The sequence below is a fragment of the Lepisosteus oculatus genome, chromosome 26, assembly GCF_040954835.1.
Source record: "Lepisosteus oculatus isolate fLepOcu1 chromosome 26, fLepOcu1.hap2, whole genome shotgun sequence".
NCBI lineage: Eukaryota > Metazoa > Chordata > Actinopteri > Semionotiformes > Lepisosteidae > Lepisosteus > Lepisosteus oculatus.
In genome coordinates, this window is record NC_090721.1 from 5,796,954 (window position 1) to 5,817,960 (window position 21,007).

Here is a 21,007-nt window from a genome sequence, read left to right on the forward strand (position 1 = left end):
GGAACTTTGTGGCAAATCTTCTCAGTGAAATTGAAGTGAGTCAGGTTCAGTACCTATCAGGCATTGACTGAAGGCCTAGGATAAAGGAGCTACAGATGCGAATTCAACTAGACAGGTTTACTTTGTTGGGTGATAAGACAAAAAGCTAGGTGTGCACCACCTAACAAAGATCACAAGTCGCAAAACCCTTCAAGTGGAATTGTCTTTGAGCTTCTCTCTCTGAGGAAATTAGAAAGTGCCAGTGAGTGCTGCCATTATTAATGGAGATACAGTAGCTACCATGTTGTGACACAAGCAGGTGACAGCCGATTGTGTGTTTAACAATGATGCATATTGAGTAACAGTGCCGTTTTTAAGGTAAGGTGATATTTGTATGACTCATTAGAGACCTCTCCCACAATTGATATGCAGAAGTTTATCAATAATTCTTGTCCAAATTTCACATAATTAAAATGTGCCAAGGTCTGTCCTTCACCATTACCATTAAACATAGTTGGTTCTGAAAAAAGACCATCTGGGAGTCATCCTTTTTTATAACAGTTAATCAATTACACCTGGGTCCCTTGCAGCCCTATAAGCAATTATAATTAATATAATCAATTCATGATAATCTATGGCTAATTTATCAGTCATCAACATTAAAATCAATTCACCCTCATCCTGTGTTTCTCCAGATATAGCGTTTGAGAGTCTGGAAAATGGGTCTAGCACAATTTTGAAGTACAGAAACTAATGTTTCTGTGTGTATACTCCATTCATTCCATTGTTTAAAACATTCTTTACCAGACCATTTTAGCACAAGATGGACACCATATTTAAATTAAAGAGTTTTGAGAAAAGGAAGCCTCATGTTTTTTTTTTTCAAATAATTACTATCTTTATTTAAGACAAACAATGTTAGCTCTATTATTGTGAAATACCAAAATTATTCTGCAGTCATGGTGTAGTTTTACACAGGCATTGTTTACTGCTCAAGATGACCTGAAAGGCTTCTATTTACTAAAACACAGTAAAAACATGAGAAAACAAAAGTCATGCCTCATACAAATATTGTGTCAAAACATTTTTGCTGTTAGTTTTAAACATTTTATACACTTTGTCCACACATCAGCATATGTTATTTAACAAAAGGCTACAAAATACAACACAGAAAATATAAAACAAAATTCACAAAAATAATCTAACAACATTAATTTTAATTGCATAATGCAGGGAAATATTATTTATGTGTTTTTGTATGTACTGTATATGAACTATCACTGGGGCACATTAATATGAATAGTTCTTTTTATTTAATTTACATTCTGGTTTCCTTATTCAAAGCAAATGCAAAGAGACAAACTGCAGCTGTCTCTTAACCTTTCCTTGTCTTTATGAAAATAATGGTCGATGATAACTATTGCTTATTAAAATCCAAACTCTTCTTTTAGGATTAAACACTTTAGAGGGAGCTATTACACATCAGTAGTCAGGATTAAAATCAATGTAGTAATAATCTACTATTATGACCTCGGTACTGAAAAAGATTTGCACATGACATAAAGCTTATATACATATAATTGAAAACATTTGTGCCTGAGTATTTTATACATTCCCTGAACACTGAAATGTTTGTCAAAAAGCAATATAAGTGAAACTAGAAAGCAATTGAAATTATTCTTCTTTGACATTGTTGTTTGATATATTTACTCAACTTTTTGTTTCTTAAATAAATTGATTGTCAGTTAAGCAATATAAAATACAATGTACAATATACGCAACCAAGGAAAATATTGCAAGCTAACAGCTACGCAAGACATTTGTCACCCACCTATAGTCTCCATATGTTCCTGGGACGTAGCTTGTTTCCAGTTAAAATGTACAAAATGTGCAGTTCTTTGTTAAAAGTCGAAACGTAAAAAAATGTACAAAGCATAGAAAGGATATATTAAGTCAGCTGAATGGCAAGCATTTGATGGTTTACCGCAATCAGATACCACCTCAATAACAGTAACTACTAGAGATCCCTAGCTGAGTGAGAGAGAAAATTGCAAAGAGGCAGAAATATCAGCAACAACAAAGGAGTTCCTTCATGGCGGAGTCCCTTGATCTACTTCAATTCACCGTGCTGTCTGTTTCTTTCTTTAAAAACAAAATGACTGTCGAAACAATGTGAAAGGAAGCTACACTTCAAAGAGTTCAGACATAGTCTTTCCTGTCGTAGCCACCTACTGATCTTGGAGCAGAGTAAGCCATTCGCGAGGCGGGATATTTCTTGTCCTTGGGCGGGCAGGAGCAGCAGAGCATCGCCCCTCCAAGGATCAGGAGAACTGCTGCAGCCCAGCCGATATACAGTGATGCTCCAAGCTCTCTTCTCTGGGCGTCTGTTACCAAAGGGTTGTAGAACTCCTTGATGATGTTGTTTGCAGACCAGGAGACGGGGATGAGCTGCAGGATTCCAGCGATGATGAACATCACCCCCGATATGATCATCACCTTGGCTTTGGAGCCCTCGTCCTCTATGCAGTTGGTACACTTGGCACCGACGATGGAGATCAAGACAGCCAAAACAGCTAAAATGATGGAGATGACAGTCAGGGCTCGGGCTGCCTGCAGATCTGCAGAGAGAGCCAGCATGGAGTCGTAGACCTTGCACTGCATCTGCCCGGTGCTCTGCACCACACAGTTCATCCACAGCCCTTCCCAGATGATCTGGGCCGTCACGATGTTGCTGCCGATGAAAGCCGTCACCCTCCACATGGGGAGAGCGCAGGAAATAATTGCAATAATCCAGCCCAGCACACTCAGTGCGATCCCCACAATCTCCAACCCTGCTGACATTGTTCTTGTTTCTTTTTTCTAGTTCTTTTCTAAGACAATGAGAATTCAAACCGGAGAATATTTTGTGGTACTCAGTAGTTCAAACAGGATCCCGTTTCTTTCTGGGGGATGATGTGGCTGTGCTGGGAAACAAGTATCTTTTATATCAGTGAACAGGTAGAGGGAGGAGTCCTTTCAGGAGATTACATCATGTGGAGGAAGGGCTGAAGATCTTTGCAACTCCTGTCCCTTTACACAGCTCTGTCAGTAAGGGTGGGGTTAACCTGCACAGAGATGCTTATGTGCCATTTATGTAGGCAGCAATAATTTGTGGCCGGGGGTATTTTTGCTTTTAGACAACAGAATTGTAAAGATGCTTACAGGTTTTTAAAAAAATCAACATTATTTAGACAATCAATCTTCCTCTTTCATCTAACATTTGCTTATTCATTTTAATTTCAGTTTGCATTCACTTTCACTTAAATGTTGAGCTTTTTGTTTTCCATGGATCAGTATTTAATTTTTTATTCATTAACAGCAAAGGTAAAAGTTTTTGGACTTTAAAACAGAAGGATGAGGAATGGTGAGAGCACAGGAGGAAAATGAAAATGGGAGACTCGAGCTGGAATCTGAAATAATATAATTTAATAGAAATATAATTTTTCGTATGTTTTAACTGTGCACCTTTTAACTGTGATTTTAAAGTTATTCTTTGTCATTCAACAAGCTAAAGATGTATTCACAAACACACAAAGCTCATGCAAAGAAATTACAATTGCACTAATATTCAGCCCTGAAAAGCACATTGGAAAAACATTATTTCTTCTCTTGAGAAGTTTAAGGAACAACTTAGATGTATTACCTAAAGCACTTAAGACTAACAGAAAAATCAGTCTTTGATGAAGTGTATATTTAATCCTCTGCAATGTTCCAGCTTTGTTCTTGTAGTTGAGCCAGTATAGCAGTTCATGTTCATTAAGATTGATGCTTTAGCTATATATTTTTTATCAGGCTTCCAGTATGTACAATATTTTGAGAACTGTAATAAATGTAACAATTAAACATTCTCTCTGGTTGTCAAGCTAGTAAACATACACATTTTACATCTCGTGACATTTGGTTAAGGGATCAGATGGCACTTGCTCTGGGATAAAACGAAAATACTCGTTTTATCCTCGTTTTTTTTTAAAGTGATTGAAAGTGCTGTGAGGAGCTGGTTTGTTTCCCGGGACACAGGAAGAAATCAGTCAAGGAGAGCAGAATGTTCTTTTTTTCTTCAACTAAAAGAAAAACAAATGTTATGAACACGTGCATTATCAATAGTATCGCTCTTCCAAAGAAACCTGTCCTGCCAAATAAAAGCTGTTTCTCATGACAAACGGCCAGACAGCGCGAATAGCAAGCAGACCTCCAGCAGAAAACTGGGAGGTATAAAATGCTACCAGTGTGTGCTGTGACTGACTTAGTAGGAGTGTTGCACACTGCACGTCTGTAATGTTTGATAGAACACATGCATTTCCAAAACCCTTCTTTCAATATATTATACCACTGCATAATCGGTTTTTACGTCTTGCACTCGTTTTTGAAGAAAGCCAGATGCACTTTACATGTTAAAGTTTGTAACGAGCCCATAAAACAAAAACAACCCAGCTGATAATGTTTGCACAAATAATTAATTAATTTTTTTATTTTTTTTACGTTAAAAGCAGGACTCTGGCAAAGCCGGAATCGGCAAAGCAGGTTTTCCTTAAAAAACAACAACAGGCGTACCATGCACATAAAACTGAAACTGCGTGTTCTGTATACACACGTACAACCAGATCCTTTTTCTAAAGGTCACAATATTTGGTATACAAATAAGCACTGCGCTCATCATCAGAGAAAAAGTAAAAAAGGGCGTTAAAATGGTCACAAAACGTGACAATTGCTAAATCTACAAATATGTTTTACTTGTAAAACGTATTTTTTGCCAGCTCCCGGTTTATTTCACTGGATGAACAGTGAGTAGATTCAAGATCATTTCCCTTGCACCTAGTAATTGCTTTCAGTTTAACATCAATTCAGTATCTTCAAATAACCATGTTTGAACATTTGGAGCAACCTGCCAAACAGCCATCTTGACAAAACCGTACACACAGCAAGGCTAGTATTTGCAGACGTCCGCATCTTTAATGCACCTGTCCGTTTCGTGGATTTATTTAATCTGGCTGGCATTCCTTAAGGAAGTGTCAGGATGGCTTTTGGGCGGACACGGTCATCACCCGAAGGAAAACATTTGAAGTCACAAATTTGAGCTCTGATAATCTGCTGCCCCATTTAACCTTTGACTCGTTGCATATTCAAATATTCTGTCTTTTAGCAAAGGTCATGTCATGCTTCACGACAGTGAGAACATGGTGAAACTTAATCAAAGATTTTGCTATAAATTCATAAAGATAATTCAGTCCCAAAGTTTCTCTCGTGCTTGGAATGAAACCACTCCTTTTCAAGAATTCTTTGAAAAGTTTTCTTTTTCCTTCGGTGAATTTGGTTATTTACTGAGGTGTAGTATACAAGGAGTGTCTTTGTTAGTATTTGTCAATGGATTATCTATGGTTTACAAGACAGATGTACTGTGTACTCATTCTACTATACTACTCTTTTAAAAGAGAACCAGTTTTCAGAATTGTGTAGCTTTATCCTATGTAAGAAGACATTCACTTTTTATTGTGTTTGAGTTGATGTAGTGTGACCAAAGATTAGTCAAATATGCATATATATGATGGAATAACATATAACATCAGGTCAAACCCAGAACAACCCCATTTATCTGCTGAGAAGATTTGTTTGCAGTTATGTGCAGGCTCTTTGCTTAGTAAACAAAATAATTTTTATTTTATCTGCAGATCTTTTTTTTCAGCATAAGGAGGAATTGTTTTGAAAGTAATGTGGGCAGGTCTGGACTTTGCCAGATCACCTCAGCTCTTACGTCTCCAGATAAAAAATGACTGAACCAGAAGTGTTGGTATGTGAAGTGAATGTCTGACATTAGGCTCATCATCCCCATGCTATTGTCTGATTAACGACATCCTTAACTGTGGTGACATTAGGTCAAATATTAAAGAAAACTTCAATAACTCACCATTGAGTAAAACATTACATGTTTTTGTAAAACACTTGGAGCCATTAATAAAGTGCAATTTTGTATATCCTTTTCATTTTAAAATAAAGTATATTTAAAAAAACTGGGCATTAAAAGTTTGTGCCCAGTTTTTTTAGATCATTCTAGAAGGACTGACACTTTCCTTTACACTTATGCAGCTACACATCCACCTCTTAAGGAACAAAACCTGTCTCGCAATACGAAATTATTTTGTGAAATGTCTGGATTGTCCTTGAATTGTCCATTATATGTGTTTAATTGTACACAAAATGCTATTCAAATAGAATCTGTAATAAATGACTCTCTTTCAGGGATAGTTTAGCATTTCTGTGCTGCTACCTCTGCTTAAACTTCTCTGTCAAAACTTCTGAGTACCTTACCAAAGATGTGTCCTCTGGAAGATTTGTTGTGACCTTGTTTTCTTAAGAATGGGCTGCTCAGTGGCTTGTCTCTTTGATGTTCTTTAATGAGTATTTCAATCATTCACTCTGCTGCTCCTGAATTCTCTAGAGTTTGGATGGTTTCCAAACCGTGTTTCAAGCATGCAGATACAATTCACTACCTCTGACTTCTGACAATCCTTGTTGAAAGATAGGACTGGGATCTATTTTCCCTCTTGACATAAAAGTATTGTACAGGGTTGTTTGTACTGTAAGTAAGGGAAGGTACCTCACACAAGTTTTACAACTGACGCTAAGTAATGAAGACACAGTAAGCACAGTAGACAAGGCTTTAATTCAAGTGTTGTTATTTAAATAGATCATTTTTTTAGGTCATTACCTTATACAGAAATCACTTGGGCTCTTTCAAAGTACCTTTAGGAATTCTATTTTTTAAATTTAGTTTTTAATTCCGTATATGGAAAATGATATTTGGTGAAATTGCATAATATAACTACTTTATTGCCTTCCATTGATGTGTTTACGCCTGGGTATCAGCAGAGCAGATTATTTGACATCACACTTTGTGTTTTTACTTGGCTTTGTGTGTGTTCTTGTTTCAGGTCTCCTTATTATTTAACATGTTATCCATTGTATAACACAAAACAATAGATTCTAAGGAGCAGACAAACCAGAAATATTAAGAAGACACACAGCACGTTCTTTAATCCGTAATTAACATTTTCCATGGTAAGAGTTTAGTATAATAGTACAATTATAATGTAGTTTCAGAATTGCATGTGAAACCAGTTTATTCTGGTTTCCAGAGCAAACAGCCAACCTGTGACTTCTCCCATGGATGGAAAACTTGCCCATCTTAGGAATTACCTCCAGCAAAACTGGGCTGCACTGATACAGCTGAGTAGACTGGAGTAATGGGCGCAATTCCATTGCTCAGGGCACAACAGCAGTGTCTGCAGTGGGTACTTAAACCTGGAACCCAGCAGTCAGGAGTCCAGAGAATTACCCACTGGGTTATAATGTAGTCACACAATGAGACCATGGAAAGGCACTAGGAGGTATGGGAAAGACAAGCAAACGGTGGCAAGCCAAAGTGTATGGATGATGTAAACAAGGTGAACATCCACATGGGCGCTACAATTTTGAGTCATTCTAAGTCATATTGGCAGGTATGGGACATTTCCTTAAGAACCTGCCAGCCATCTTTCAGATTATCTTTGCCCATAAACCTCATGCAATTACAATGCTTGGTGATATCGTTTTGGTAATATAAATAACATTCTAAAAAAAAAACATTTCCCAATTAGTGAATTCGTTTTAGATTAAAATGTCATTCATTTTATTTTTGGGAGAGGGAAGTGGCTTAGATTGTGAAGGCTCTGGACTTGCACCTGTAGGCTGTAATTCTGACCTCCTGCTGCTGTTCCCTCGAATAAAGACACTTCAGCTGCTCCTCCACCAACTCTACACTGCCGCAGGATTTTCAAAGGACAATACAGTGCCCTTTGTATGTTTATATACAGACACAGCATGCACACACTTACACCAGGCCAGTTTCCCAATAAATGCACCAGGCTGTATTTGGACTATGAGAGGAAACCAGAGCACCTGGAAGAAACCCACATGAACTCAGGGATCTGTGATAGCATCCCAGGAACTGAACATCCTAGGCACGAGTGCTGCAGTACAGCCATGCTTTACACTGTGCCACCCATTACGGCTTGTCCATATCACAATCATGATAAGAAAGAAGTTAGGTTAAACAAATCTTTGTTAACACAATATTGAATTAGAGAAGAAAATAAAAAAAAGCTTATTTATATAAGACTTATTTCTGGAACATATAAATGTTCCCAGAGAAATTATATAAGTTTGACTTTAAACAATGTGTTGTAATAGAGAAACGAGGGTTGTGAGGAGATGCACGTACACTCAGTCCTGTTGTGAAATCACAGTCATTTTACAGCTGTCTATGTCCAGGGAAGCAGTTGTATTTGTTTAGCGCCTGTTATATTTAAGATGGAACACAAAGTGCTGTAACTAGCTTTGACTCATTTCTCAGATGGCCACCCCTTTCTGAGTTTATGATGTTTCAAATATAGATTTTCTCTGTGCAAGGTAAGGCATAGCAAACAGAGCAGGTCGTGTACCTTTGCCCGACATGACATCCGTTCCAAGACCACTTCATGGACTTGAACAAATCGTTTGCATCAGATTCCTCTGAGATGTGTGCCTTTGTGGATAACATCACAGCTACAGACTGCAGCCATCAATATTGAATTTTGAAAAATTTTATTGACATTGCGGGACAAATAGCATATTGACATTCGATTCATTTTATTACTGGGCAAGATTTTTTCTAGAAAAATGTATTATATTTACAAAACAAATTAAAATATAAAACTGTTTACATGTCTACTATATAAATACATGTTACACACAAGTGGTTAGGAACAAAATGCATCTGCCATATGTTAAATGACTTTTTCATGAAATATTAAAATATTACTGTATATACTTTCACCTTTTACAGCAATTGGCTACCCCAGCACCTCTTTCAAAAATGAGATAACATTTATGTATTTTGCCAAATCTATGTCATTTATTGACAACACATAAAGTTCATAAAGTATGTAAAGTATACGTATTAAAGTTAACAGCTGCTTTAAACACCAATTACAGAAAGATATTGTAATGCTACGGTTCATTGCCAGAAACAGGAGAACTGTAGTCTTCATATGCTTTGAAATGTCGAATGCTTCTCAATTATGAGTAATTATGGACAGTCTTCAGGAGAATACAAATGCAAAACCCAGTCTTGTGGGAATCATGTTCTGATTCAAAGCATTTTTTGCAAGCTAGCATTTACTTCTAAACCATTTTTTAAAAAAGGGTATGGTCCTGCAATAGACAAAAATCCATATAAAAACGAAAACAGACATTTGTGTCTTACAATTTATTCAATGGAGTTTCAGTATAAACCAGAACAACAACAAAAAAATGGAGTTACCTTTCAGAATCCAACCTGTGTGCAATAATGTTGAAACCAGTAAAGTAATGCCCTTGTTGACATTACGCGAGTTTATATTATTGATGTAGACGTCTTTTGTAGACCTCCGGAGGTCTTTATTTTACCCTGGATCCACGCTCGTCAGCGTCAATCAATCATGGCAAAAACAAAAGCCAACCTCGAGGAGTCTAAACGTAGTCTTTCCTGTCGTAGCCGCTGGGCACCCCTGACCGGGCGGTGGAGTATGCCAGCCTGGGAGGAGTATACTTGGTTTCCCGAGGTGGGCAGCTGCAACACAGGATGGAGCCACCGAGAAGCAGGAGTGCGGCCGCCGCCCAGCCAATGTACAAGGAAGCTCCGATTTCCCGTTTCTGCGCTTCGGGTATGATAGGACTGTAGAACTCCCTGATGATGGTGTTCGCTGACCAGGAGACCGGAATGAGCTGCATTATCGAAGCGATGTTGAACGTGACGCCAGTCGTGATCATGACCCTGGATTTGGTCACCTCGTCCTCGATGCAGCTGGTGCACTTAGCCCCGACGATGGACACCAAGATGCCCAAGAAGCCCAAGATGATAGAGATGACCTCCAGGGCTCGGGCTGCCTGCAGATCCTGGGGGAGAGCCAGCATGGAGTCGTAGACCTTGCACTGCATCTGCCCGGTGCTCTGCACCACACAGCTCATCCATATGCCTTCCCAGAAGATCTGGGCCGTCATGATGTTGATTCCGATAAAAGCCGATACTCTCCACATGGGTAGGGCACAGGCCAAAATACTGCCAATCCATCCGAAAACTGCCAAAGCCACTCCTAATATTTCTAAGCCTAGTGAAGCCATCCCTTTGTAGTGTTAGTCCTCGACAATTTCTTTTTTTTCCCTACTGGTGAGATCGCAAGGAAAAGCTTATCAGCCTGAGCACTGGAAACTCTCCTCTGTGAAGAAACTTACTCCCCTTGCCCCCTGGTATCTTTATAACTCTCCACAGGTAGAAGGTGGAGCCAGCTCGAAGCTGACATCATGTAGGGATTGGCTGAAAAGTTTTTCATATGTGTTCTGAGCGTCAACTATCGCAAGTTAACCTTTCGCCTGTGGTAGTTGTCACCATGTCATCTTTATGGAAAGAAAAAAGTAAATAAATGACCAAGGCCCTGTTGTTATATGGTTAAAGATTAACAGATAGCTTTTGGCTACATGAAAACATCAGTTAGCTTGATAATTATTAAAGACTCTGCACTGCTTACCAATTGACATGCTAAAGAGTTTCACTTCCATTTTAAATCACAAGTTAGAAAGAGATCTTCTTGGTAGTTTTCATACTAAAATATGCATTGTAGGTCCTCGGGTGTCTAAACTGTATTCCTTTTGCTTTAATTGATGGTGTGTGAAAGACTGAAATGCTTTGTTATAGCGTGTGTTACACCAGTGGCACTCACAAAGCACTCTTGGTAAAGCTCTTTGACTTGAAGAGCTGCCAGTGTGAGCCTGGTTTTTTCAAGGATTACTTGGCAACATTGAATAATGCCGAAAGGTCAAAGTCGTTTTCTCCTTTTTCTTATCTTTGACAACTTTAAGACTGTTTTTCCAGTCAGTAGGTGAGCTAACCTGCCCCCCCTCCCGCCACTTACAAAGTATGAGCCTTAGTATTTCTTTTCAGGTTATGACCAATAGAAGACATTACATATTGGAGAGCACTGATTTGAAGAGTTGTTGGTACTGGGATACTACTGCTGTTGTTCTCTTGAGCATAACGCTTCACTCTTAATGCTTCAGTTAATGTTTTGCTCACAATAGGAACTCTCCAGGCTGCTCATGTAAAGAAGAATCTGTTTTTGATCAACTGATCTGGTTTTATGAAATATTGTCCCTAGAAGTGATTGCTCTTGAATGTGTGTGGAGGTTTGCTAAAGAAAGACATCTGATGTTTTTATAGCATATGTGTGGCATAGTTTTAAGTTAGACTATCATCACTCAAACATCGCTCATGACACCAAATGCTTTGATTGGGCCACCCCTGCTAGTGGATACATCTATTGATTACAGATATATATCAAACCTCTGAGCAAGACATGAGAAAAAGGTTGGATCTGTGATGTTTAGTAAGTGGTGTCAGTCTGATTTGGCTTTTTGAGTTTTTTGAGTTCCTGTGCAAGGTGATGTCTGAAAATTCCTTTCCATATCTGTATTTATCACCTTTTTGTACATGTAGAGTTAAATCAAATTTATCAGTAGGTTTTTAATCATGGTTCTCTGGTATCTGGTATCTGTGTCGAGCACAGCATTAAACCAGATTAAGAACTGCAGAGCTGTTCCGTGATTCAACTACAGTAAATAAACTAAATGTAGGAGAATAGTGTAAGGCCAAAGATCTTGTGAGATTAAAACCAAAATATTTTAAAATGTCCTCCCCCCAGTTTTTTTACGGAAAAATGCATTTCATTCATCTGCAAACATATGGGCAATCAGTTGAGACTATCAAAAGTTGTGTAATAACAAAAATTGCTGGCATATTATGTGACATCTTTCAACAGAAGCTAATAACACACTGTATTTATAGAGGATAATGATAAAACTTCAAACAATGATGGCTTTAAAGAATCAGCAGGACACTGAGTTGCTGCCTGCCCAGCTGCTAAAACCCTATTTATATCAATTCTGATTTTTTTTGGTTTCGCTGCTCATCATAAAACTGGAACAGCTACTAAAATCCCCATTCTGATAAAGTTCTAAGCAACAATATGTATGCTTTGACTTCCTTCAAAGTCCGTCAAAGGCTGGAATCTGATGAGAAAAAGATTTTTATCCCTGGGATGAAAGCCTTGAAAGCCTGGCAGTGCAGCCTTAAAAAAGAGCACTCTGTTGTTTCCTCTTGCTAGCTTGAAACCGAAACCACCTGAAGCCCAGTGTTGTAGAAAGAGTTTTGGAGGCTGTATAGATTTCAAATGACAGCGCTCATTGCAACAGCGCAGTCCTCTGTAGAGAGTTGAGACCTACTATTTTCTGTGCACAGACCCATGTCTTCCATTCTCTGTCTCTCTGCAATGTACTCGCATCTGCTAGGTCTAGGCTAACCGAGTACGCCTTCAGCTTTTAAAAGTCGGTTGCTAAACATTACTAATCTAAACAAATACCTTTCAGCTTTAAGTCTTTCATTTAGTCATTCACATGTAAACTACCCAATCTATACTAAGGTTTGACTTTTTGAATTTAAATCTTCTGATGTTAAAGGAAACAAATCCCAATTTATGTGGAAGGGGCGTATTCTTGAATCTTGTATCTTGAATTTGTAGTCCCTGAAGAGCAATTAGACATCTATCAATAGCTGTAAATACAGGGAATGTGAGTCACTGGAGCAGATATAACCTTGGACCTAGTAAATGAGTGACTAGGACAGTGTGCTGAATTTTCATTTGGATAAAAAAGAAACTCCATTGATAGGCCAACCGTACAGTAGGTACTAACGTTTTTGTCTAAGAGCAAAGATAATATTATTATCCCCTATAGATGCATGGTTTTCTATTCTCCTACCTTTAAAACAGTATTAATATCATGTGATGTGTACAATAACAAATTCAAGATATTGTACCTCAAATTGGAAATTAAAAAACTTACAGAACTGAGAAAATCCTTTTATGTCTGTAAGATTCTAAATTAATTAGTACTCTAAAGGGTTTAAAAAATTAAGTTTTGTTCTGGTTAAATATTATCTCATGTATAATGTTTGTCATAAAATTAATGTTAAATATTATGCAAGTTACAAGAACGATGCACACATTCAGAAAATTAAATTTTCATCCTCTATGGGCTATAATTTGGATTTTCACCAAATACTGATAGTTAAAGTATTTTGAAAAGAGCAGTTAAAGCAGAGAAAACACAACAAAACTTAGAACATAATGAAAGGAAAATTAATGAAGTTTAATTCAACTCAGAATGTGCAGGTAAGATTTCACACATACTGTTGTTTAATTTAACCAATTAACATACACTATTTACAAATGGCACTTTGCTGATTGATCATTTTCTCTGAACAGATACTCTCGGTAGTCCACATTTTTCAGAGAGACTCAGAAAGTGCTTTATCACTATTTTCTTTACAACTGCATGTAACTAAAAAAACACCTAAATGCAGACAAGGAAATGAGAAAAAAAACACTAATATAATCTGTCCTAAAAATGAATATTTATCCAAAAATGCTGTTCACCCAAAAACTTTTGCTCCCCTAAAACTATCAAAATACAAGCTGTTAGCTGTTATACTACAGAGCTGATTCTCAGTTTATGCAAAGAAAATAATTTTATACTTAAATGCTGGAGCAAAAATGATTTGGGTTATTATTATTTTTTCTTAGAAGAAGAAGAAAGCACTTTATTGGCATTGTAGTATCTTTGGTCTGGCTGTTTTTTTGTTTGTTTTGCATATGTGTAGAGAGCATATTAAACATAAAAGAAAATCTACTGCACAGAAATAGTTAGGGCACTCATTATGGTTGCAATGCTTTCGTGTGAGAGGCTCTGTATTTGAATGTAGGCAGATATAATCATATGCTTACCAGATTATTTTGCTCAAAATACCGAATGATTTGCTTACATAATACCTGTTCTTCTGACACATATCATGTAACGCTCTTTTCCTCCCTTTCAGTTATCAATTAATTCTAATATCAGTTGTTCACTTTTTTACAGATTAATATTTGTAGATGTGCAGATTATTTTCTATCTACAAACTAACCACAAATTGCAAGCCTTAATGAATGCAGTATATGTGTATTGAGAGGCACTGGCACGACATTTGTATAAGCTGAAGAGCTGAAGCTGGTACAACCTGTGCTGTTCCTTAATCATGTCCAGATGAAATCAGATGAGTTCATTCATTCACCAGCCATTTAGCTTTGCAGCTAAATAATTGTCATTACTGGATCCTACACATGCCGGTTTGTCCTTACAAGCACCTGTGGAAGCTACGAAGCATCAGAGGTACTTGAGAAGACTTTGCTGCTGCAGGCTGCTCACACGTAGTCTTTCTTTTCGTGCCTAGTGGTTGAGACGGACTTCGCTCCCGAGTATGCCACTGTGGGCGACCGAGAGCCACGTCCCTTCTGCGGACAGGAGCAGCAGAGCAGAGCCCCCCCTAGGATGAGAAAAGAAGAAGCACCCCAGCCAAAGTAGAGTGAATTCCCAAACTCTCGCTTCTGGGTCTCCTCCAGCAAGGGGTCGTAGAAGTCCAGGACGATGGCATTGGCGGTCCAGGAGACGGCGATTAGATGCAGGAGCCCCGCCACAATGAAAGTGATGCCCGCGCTAAGGATGATTTTGGGCTTGCTGGCCTTGTCCGGCGTGCAGTTGGTGCACTTGGCCCCAGCGACGGAGAGGAAAATGCCCACGACGCAAGCCAGCATGGAGATGATAGTCAGGGCTCGCGCAGCCTGCAGGTGGTCCGGGAGACCGAGCATGGAGTCGTAGACCTTGCACTGCATCTGCCCGGTGCTCTGCACCACACAGTTCATCCACAGCCCTTCCCAGATCACCTGGGCGACCACGATGTTTTGCCCTATGAAAGCCGTGACCCTCCACATTGGCAGGAAACAGGCCACCATCACGCCAAGCCATCCGGCCACAGACAGCGTTACGCCAAGTATCTCTAGGCCAGCCGAATACATTTTGTCACGTCTTCGTTTTTAAAAATGTTTGGAAACTTTTCTAGAACTCAGAAAACCAGGTGTTCTCTCTGCCTGAGGAGCGCCCTTTTAGATGGTGATATCAGATCTCCCTTGCTCACAGTGCTGAATAGGTGATAATGGGGAGAGGGAGTGGGAGAGAAACTGAATATGCCTTCTTTATACTGCAAAGAAGGTGGAAGGTGGAGTCAGTTTAAGATGGCTTCATGCAAGCACTGAAATAAAATCAGATTAAATAATTCACGTAGTATTCCAAAGTAAAGATTTTAATAATGTTACCAGTAGGGGCAATCTTTTACTTCTTTAAAGTTGATGTATCTTTGAAAACTTCACTTCATTAAACTTTAGATATGTTAAGAACAAACAAGTCAGGTAAAAGTAAAAAGTAAAGTAAAAGACCACATTCCATTTTTTTAAGTTATCTTGATTCAGTTGAAATGTCAAACTATTGATCTTGCAACACTCTCCCAGTTCGAGATTAACACACATTAGTTTTAAGTGTTAGTCTACGTTTTACTATAGTTACCCAAAGTGAAGTTTGTGCACTATTTTCTAAAAATATTTTGATCTAGTGCTTTTGCAGAAGAAGAAACTCTCTCAAAGAGTAGAGGTCATATTATATTGTTCTTAGAAATATTTTCTTGACACTAAAGGTATAAAAACCAGGAAACAATGACAGTTTTGTGTCATAATTGAAGTAATTTACATGAATAGCATATTGTGTAGTTCACAATTTTTAACATACAAAATGGCAAGTAACTATTTGCCGGTGTGTGTAATTTTAAAATAAAATACATTGTCAAAAAGCATATTGTCTGTACCCAAGTTTTACATATTTGTTGATGCAGTGCCATGCCATAGTTCTTTCATTACTAAAAGGTTACCAACTAATTAATACATCTCATTAAAGAATTAAAGGAATTGTTCTTGATAAAAAGACTTTGTTGCAGAGCTGTATGCCTTTCATTAACCTTGGAAAAAGCTGCTGAATCACCCAAGCAATAGGATTGCTCTTAGCAGTCTTTAACTGTGCATCCATACAATCGTGGCCTTTGTTTCTAAAGGTTGCAAGGAAAGGGATACTGAAATTAAGTGCAAGCGCTAACATTTAACTCTTGCATTGATTTCAGATTCTGAACTTAATTTTTGCAATTAAAACATTAACAACCTGCCTAAAAGAAAAGAACATGATCTAAACATATGTTCCTCTTTATTTCAGCATTCATAAAATATTGTGCTGTTGAATTGTTTGAGCTTTAGGCCATTGAAACACTATGTTAAAAAAACGAAATGAAATATCTGTCATATATTATTGTAGTGGATACAAAATTAGTATAATTAGTTGCTTTTTGCAGAAAAACTAAAATGAATTCTGCCTGAAGAAATTATGGGTTCTAACAGCAAAATTGCTTTTCCATGCTGCTCCCAACGTAGGCTGAAAAGCTTTAGGGTGTATAGTTTTTTTCTAAGCCAAACACTTAACACCAGGAAGAAATGTTGACTTTGAGAAGACAAAATTAATAACCAGTACAATGATGTCACTGAGACCTCAAGTAGAACAAAACTGTTAACTGTTTATAACCCCAGAGCACTCTGTCACTGTTACACTGTTACAAACACACACAGCTGGCGTGTTTACATGCTCACAAATATTTTAAACAAAAGCACAAGAAGATGCATCCTGGTAGGTTTTTGTAACTGTAAACACTGCTGAACACGTCCTGTTATTCTCTCAAAAAGAGGACATATTTTGGGATGTGAAAGTTGCCACTTTAGGTTGTATCATGATTCTTCTCCATTCACTGGCAGGTCTTGGTACAGTACCTCCCATCTGGGATGATGTCACACACTACAGGATCAGCACATTTGGAGGGAAAAATCCACTCATTTTTTAGGTTAAAAAGCAAAATTGGTCAAGATCTTCCTCAGGCAGAAATAGCACCCAGTATTTTATTCAAGTGAAAAGGCACATGTCTGATTCACAATATCTGGAGAACTGGAGCACAGTGACTCCTGAATGCAGGTGTTGATGCACCTCTTGTCTCATGATAGGTCTTCATGTTCAGACTCACTCTTCGGACAGCATGAAACTGTTGGACTTGATGGTGTGGTAATGAGCCTTCCCCCCACTGCTGGTGATCCTGACTGAGGGATTCAGGACACTTTTCACTTCAATGTTACCGTATATTTGTCTCTGTTTGTGCAAATCCATCAATACATCTTTGTTGTAATGTTGTTTGTGTTAGGTTTTAATCTTTTAATGTTTTATATTTCGTTGCCCCTGAAATTGTGTACAGGATATATTTCCCAGCTTTCATTTTCAGTATCAACCACCTTTAATACCCTGACATAGAAACCTGCATGCAACCTAAGAGATATCGGACCTTTAATTGGCTTTATTGCTGGTAAATCGAACTAACGAGCTAACACAGATAAGATACAGTACTGTATATTAATACTGAGAAGCATTGAAAATCCAACAAATGAATATTGAGTCAGTAGCATTTGTTGTGTTTTAATGCCTCTTAGTCTTCAAAAGGGAATAATAATTTAATTTGCTATTTAACTTAATCATTAACATAATCTGCCGAAGTTTAAAAAATCATGGTTAAGTGAAATAGTTTTATTAATGTAATATAGTAATAAACAACTACAGCTGGAAAATCTTAAATAGTTGGTATTGTCCTGACTACTGCATGGCTGATATAAATAAAAAACTGATAACTCTGCAGGTTATATTCTTCATCTTATCACAGGAATGGTTCTCCTATCAGCACTGCACGACTGATATTAATAAATACTGAATAATAACTCTGCAGGTTATATTATTCATCTTATCACAGGGCAGGTTCTCCTATCAGCTAAACATGGCATTACCTATACTGTACATTATTGACACAAACAATAAGGTATTCACTGATAAGATATACATTTTTAAGGTTTTGAGGTTAATGTGTTTAGCCAATTCAAATAATGCCATTAAGTGTGGACTTAGACATGAAGATCAAATATTTCCTGTGTGCTCAAGTAAATAAGGTAATTTAAGAAGAATGGTTACCTTCATGACACTGTAAATAAGGTCTAGACCCCTGTGAATACAGTGTGCAGTCACTGGGAATGGATGTGTATTTAGTTATGAAGAGAGAACCACTGGTTATATCAGTCATATAGCATTATTCAGTGTCTCCAGAATTGGACTGTCAGTATTGCAAGGTATTCGGTACAATTTTATTTCATGCGTGTCGAACTGAAAATAAACTATTTATAGCCAAGGTGGCCATCAATGATCCTGGAGCCATAATACTTAAAGATAGCCTTAAATCTGGGTATCTGGTCTGATATCTGCAGAACATACTGTATCATATTAATTAAGTAATTCCTTACACTTATATAGTGCTTTTCTGGACACTCCACTCAAAGCACTTTACAGGTAATGGGGATCCCCTCAACCACCACCATGTAACTTCCCCTTAATTAAGCAACTCCAATTAAGATCTCAGCTGGAATGAATCCTAAAAGAGTTTGACCCGGCTCAAGGCTGGATACCCTTGATTTGCATGTGATTCATGTTATTATCATGAAAAATACCAAGCGGGTCATTTTAAATGACAAATTAGAGTCTATTTACATGGCTTTTAATGAACACATCTACAGTACAAATTGCTTCCAAGCTTTGATGAGGACCTGAGGTGCCCTGTGATGCCCTGTGACAACATCACATGAATACTGGTAGCATTACTCATTTATTATTCAAGTAGTAAATGCCTACTGATAATTATATTAAATCTATGTTTGTAATTCAGACATGATTACAGCAAGTGTATTTCTAAGCACTATGATTGTCCATCACTCTGTTGTGGTAGTATCAAGCTGTAGAACTTTAGACAATAAATCCCAACTCCAGTTATTGGCATTAGTATTTGTATTAGAGTTGACCTTATTAGTACCTCATAAGAAGAAGTACAAGTATGGTTTGGGTAAAAATCAATGTTGGACATAAGCTAGCACCTGTACTCCTAACACTTAGAGAAAACTCCCTCCCTAATTCTCCACTAGTGAAGTCATGCAAATTCAGTTTCTGTTAGCTGCTTCCTCTCCAGAGGCCTGACAGTTTCAGTTGGGAGTGGCCTGATCTCCCATCTCCTCTTGTGTTTGCATAGCTGCCTGTTGGGAGACAGGCTCTGGTCTGCCCTGTTCTTATTAAAATGCTCATGCAAATAGAAATTTCAATGAACTAAAAACTTGTTGGGTTTTGAAATTATTTTCATTTTTAATACTATGTCAACAATTTTTATAGAAGCAGGCATTATAGAATTTAAAATATAGGGCACCTTACAATCAGGTTATATTTGGAATAATCAGGTTATACAAAAGATAATATAGCATAGTTTATTGTAACTAAAGTACATCATTGGCTAGTTCAGTTTTTTTCTTTTTTCTTTATTCTTTATTTAATATACATTTAATCCTGTTGGAAATGCACATGGTTCTTTAAATTTCAGTGCTCACTGTCTAGGTTGGATCTATCCAAGATGCAACTTTGTTCATTGTAACTCTGAGAGTGTTTTCTGTTTTCCCCTAACAGAGGTGCCTTAAGGCTATGGCTCTCTAGTGTTTGTTTCTGTGTAAAAAAAATTGACCTTAGTGGACATTGTGCAATGGTGACAGTCTGGCACACCAAATGTTGCTAGATCGAAACCAAATTTCAATACAGCAGCACAGACACCATAATATACCAGTAGGTGGCAGCAGCAAATTTATGAAGAACGCACTGTATGGTCAGACACCAAAACCTAGCACTTATTTCCTAAAGCTACAGACACTAATTGTAATAATAAGAATTTCCATGCATCAGTAAAAAGGCTCAGTCACCCACCACTGAAAACGGAACAGTGTAGAACTCTGGCAGAGGACCTGATCTTTAGGAGTGAGTTTGGAGCTGCCTGCTGATTAGGGAGTAAAGCTATGCACACCCAGAGCCACCGAGAGAACAGGACTGAATCCCGGCAGGGACAGGAAGCGATGCTATCTCCACACATATTCGGGTAGCCAATATCATGGTGAGGGATATGGCCAGAGCCTTTCCAGAAGCATAGGGTACACACTGTACCCTCAGGGACTCCAAACGCAGGCTTTGTGACATTGTTATTTTTATTTAGTTAAAAATCCAATTTTTTCCAGATCATTAGTTAAAATTTTCAACTACTTTTATGGAAAGCTAACAGGAAAAAATGGCATCCATAAAAAATGAAGAATTTTTGGAAACTTATTTTAGATGCTTTTTAATTTAATGAGCACACGACTGGTATGTTTTGTGTATTTGCATATTCTATATTCTTTCTCTTTCTTATTTCTCTTTAATGCAGCAGCCTAATGTCACTTCCCTTAATATTGTCCCTGGCCCATGCCTTTGAGAGCAAGCTGGGGGTATGAGAAAAGAATTCCTCAATTCTCAATTCCTAAATAACTTGTATATGGCCAATAAAGTGATGTTATCTGATCTTACCTTACATCAGAGAGATTTTGGGTGCTTTCCGTTGGCATTGACACATTGACACACTGATAAGTGATCTAAAGCCAAGAGATAGCACCTTGATTGTTTTTTAAAAGAAATTACATTGCAATAGAGGGAGACACACAAGGGCGGTGGTGTTCATTATTATGTTAAAGGCTTGCATGGCTCGACTCAGACATGCCTTGAACTGAGTCAAATTGTCTACTCCAGCTCCGGAGACACGCAGGAACACTGAAAGAAGCCAATGGGTTCTTAGCTCATCAGAGAACATTCTTTTTACGACATAATAAAACATGCCAATACTGTAACATTAACTAAACACAGAACAAATGTGCTTCTTTTCTAGTCAAATGCAGCAGACATACAGTATCATCCCTCTGAACTTGATTCAGCCCAGCCCTGCAGTCTGCAGATCTAAACTGATACTGGAAGAATGGCCATATGAGGGCCAGACATTCATGTG

General features: G+C 37.9%; 2 protein-coding genes across 2 annotated transcripts; both read right to left on the minus strand.

Annotated features, from left to right (window-relative positions):
- Positions 1–851: 851 nt before the first annotated feature.
- Positions 852–10,304, minus strand: LOC102699056 (claudin-3-like). Its single transcript, XM_015367854.2, has 2 exons — positions 9,693–10,304; positions 852–2,810 (listed from the first exon to the last, which is right to left on the minus strand). The coding sequence occupies exons 1-2, from the start codon at positions 10,189–10,191 to the stop codon at positions 2,179–2,181; spliced, it is 1,131 nt and encodes a 376-aa protein (XP_015223340.2). The 5' UTR covers positions 10,192–10,304; the 3' UTR covers positions 852–2,178.
- Positions 10,305–13,248: 2,944 nt separating this feature from the next.
- LOC102682341 (claudin-4-like) lies at positions 13,249–15,236 on the minus strand. The gene has a single exon (XM_006640870.3). The coding sequence runs from the start codon at positions 15,009–15,011 to the stop codon at positions 14,361–14,363; it is 651 nt and encodes a 216-aa protein (XP_006640933.2). The 5' UTR covers positions 15,012–15,236; the 3' UTR covers positions 13,249–14,360.
- Between the last annotated feature and the right edge of the window lie 5,771 nt (positions 15,237–21,007).

Excerpts from the sequence above, each read along its gene's own strand:
- LOC102682341 (XM_006640870.3), bottom strand. The coding sequence starts at position 15,011 with ATGTATTCGGCTGGCCTAGAGATACTTGGCGTAACGCTGTCTGTGGCC.
- LOC102699056 (XM_015367854.2), bottom strand. The coding sequence starts at position 10,191 with ATGGCTTCACTAGGCTTAGAAATATTAGGAGTGGCTTTGGCAGTTTTC. Across the intron at positions 2,811-9,692 it reads CGGAGCTTCCTTGTACATTG|GGTTGGAGATTGTGGGGATC; the intron begins GCTGGGCGGCGG and ends CAATGTCAGCAG.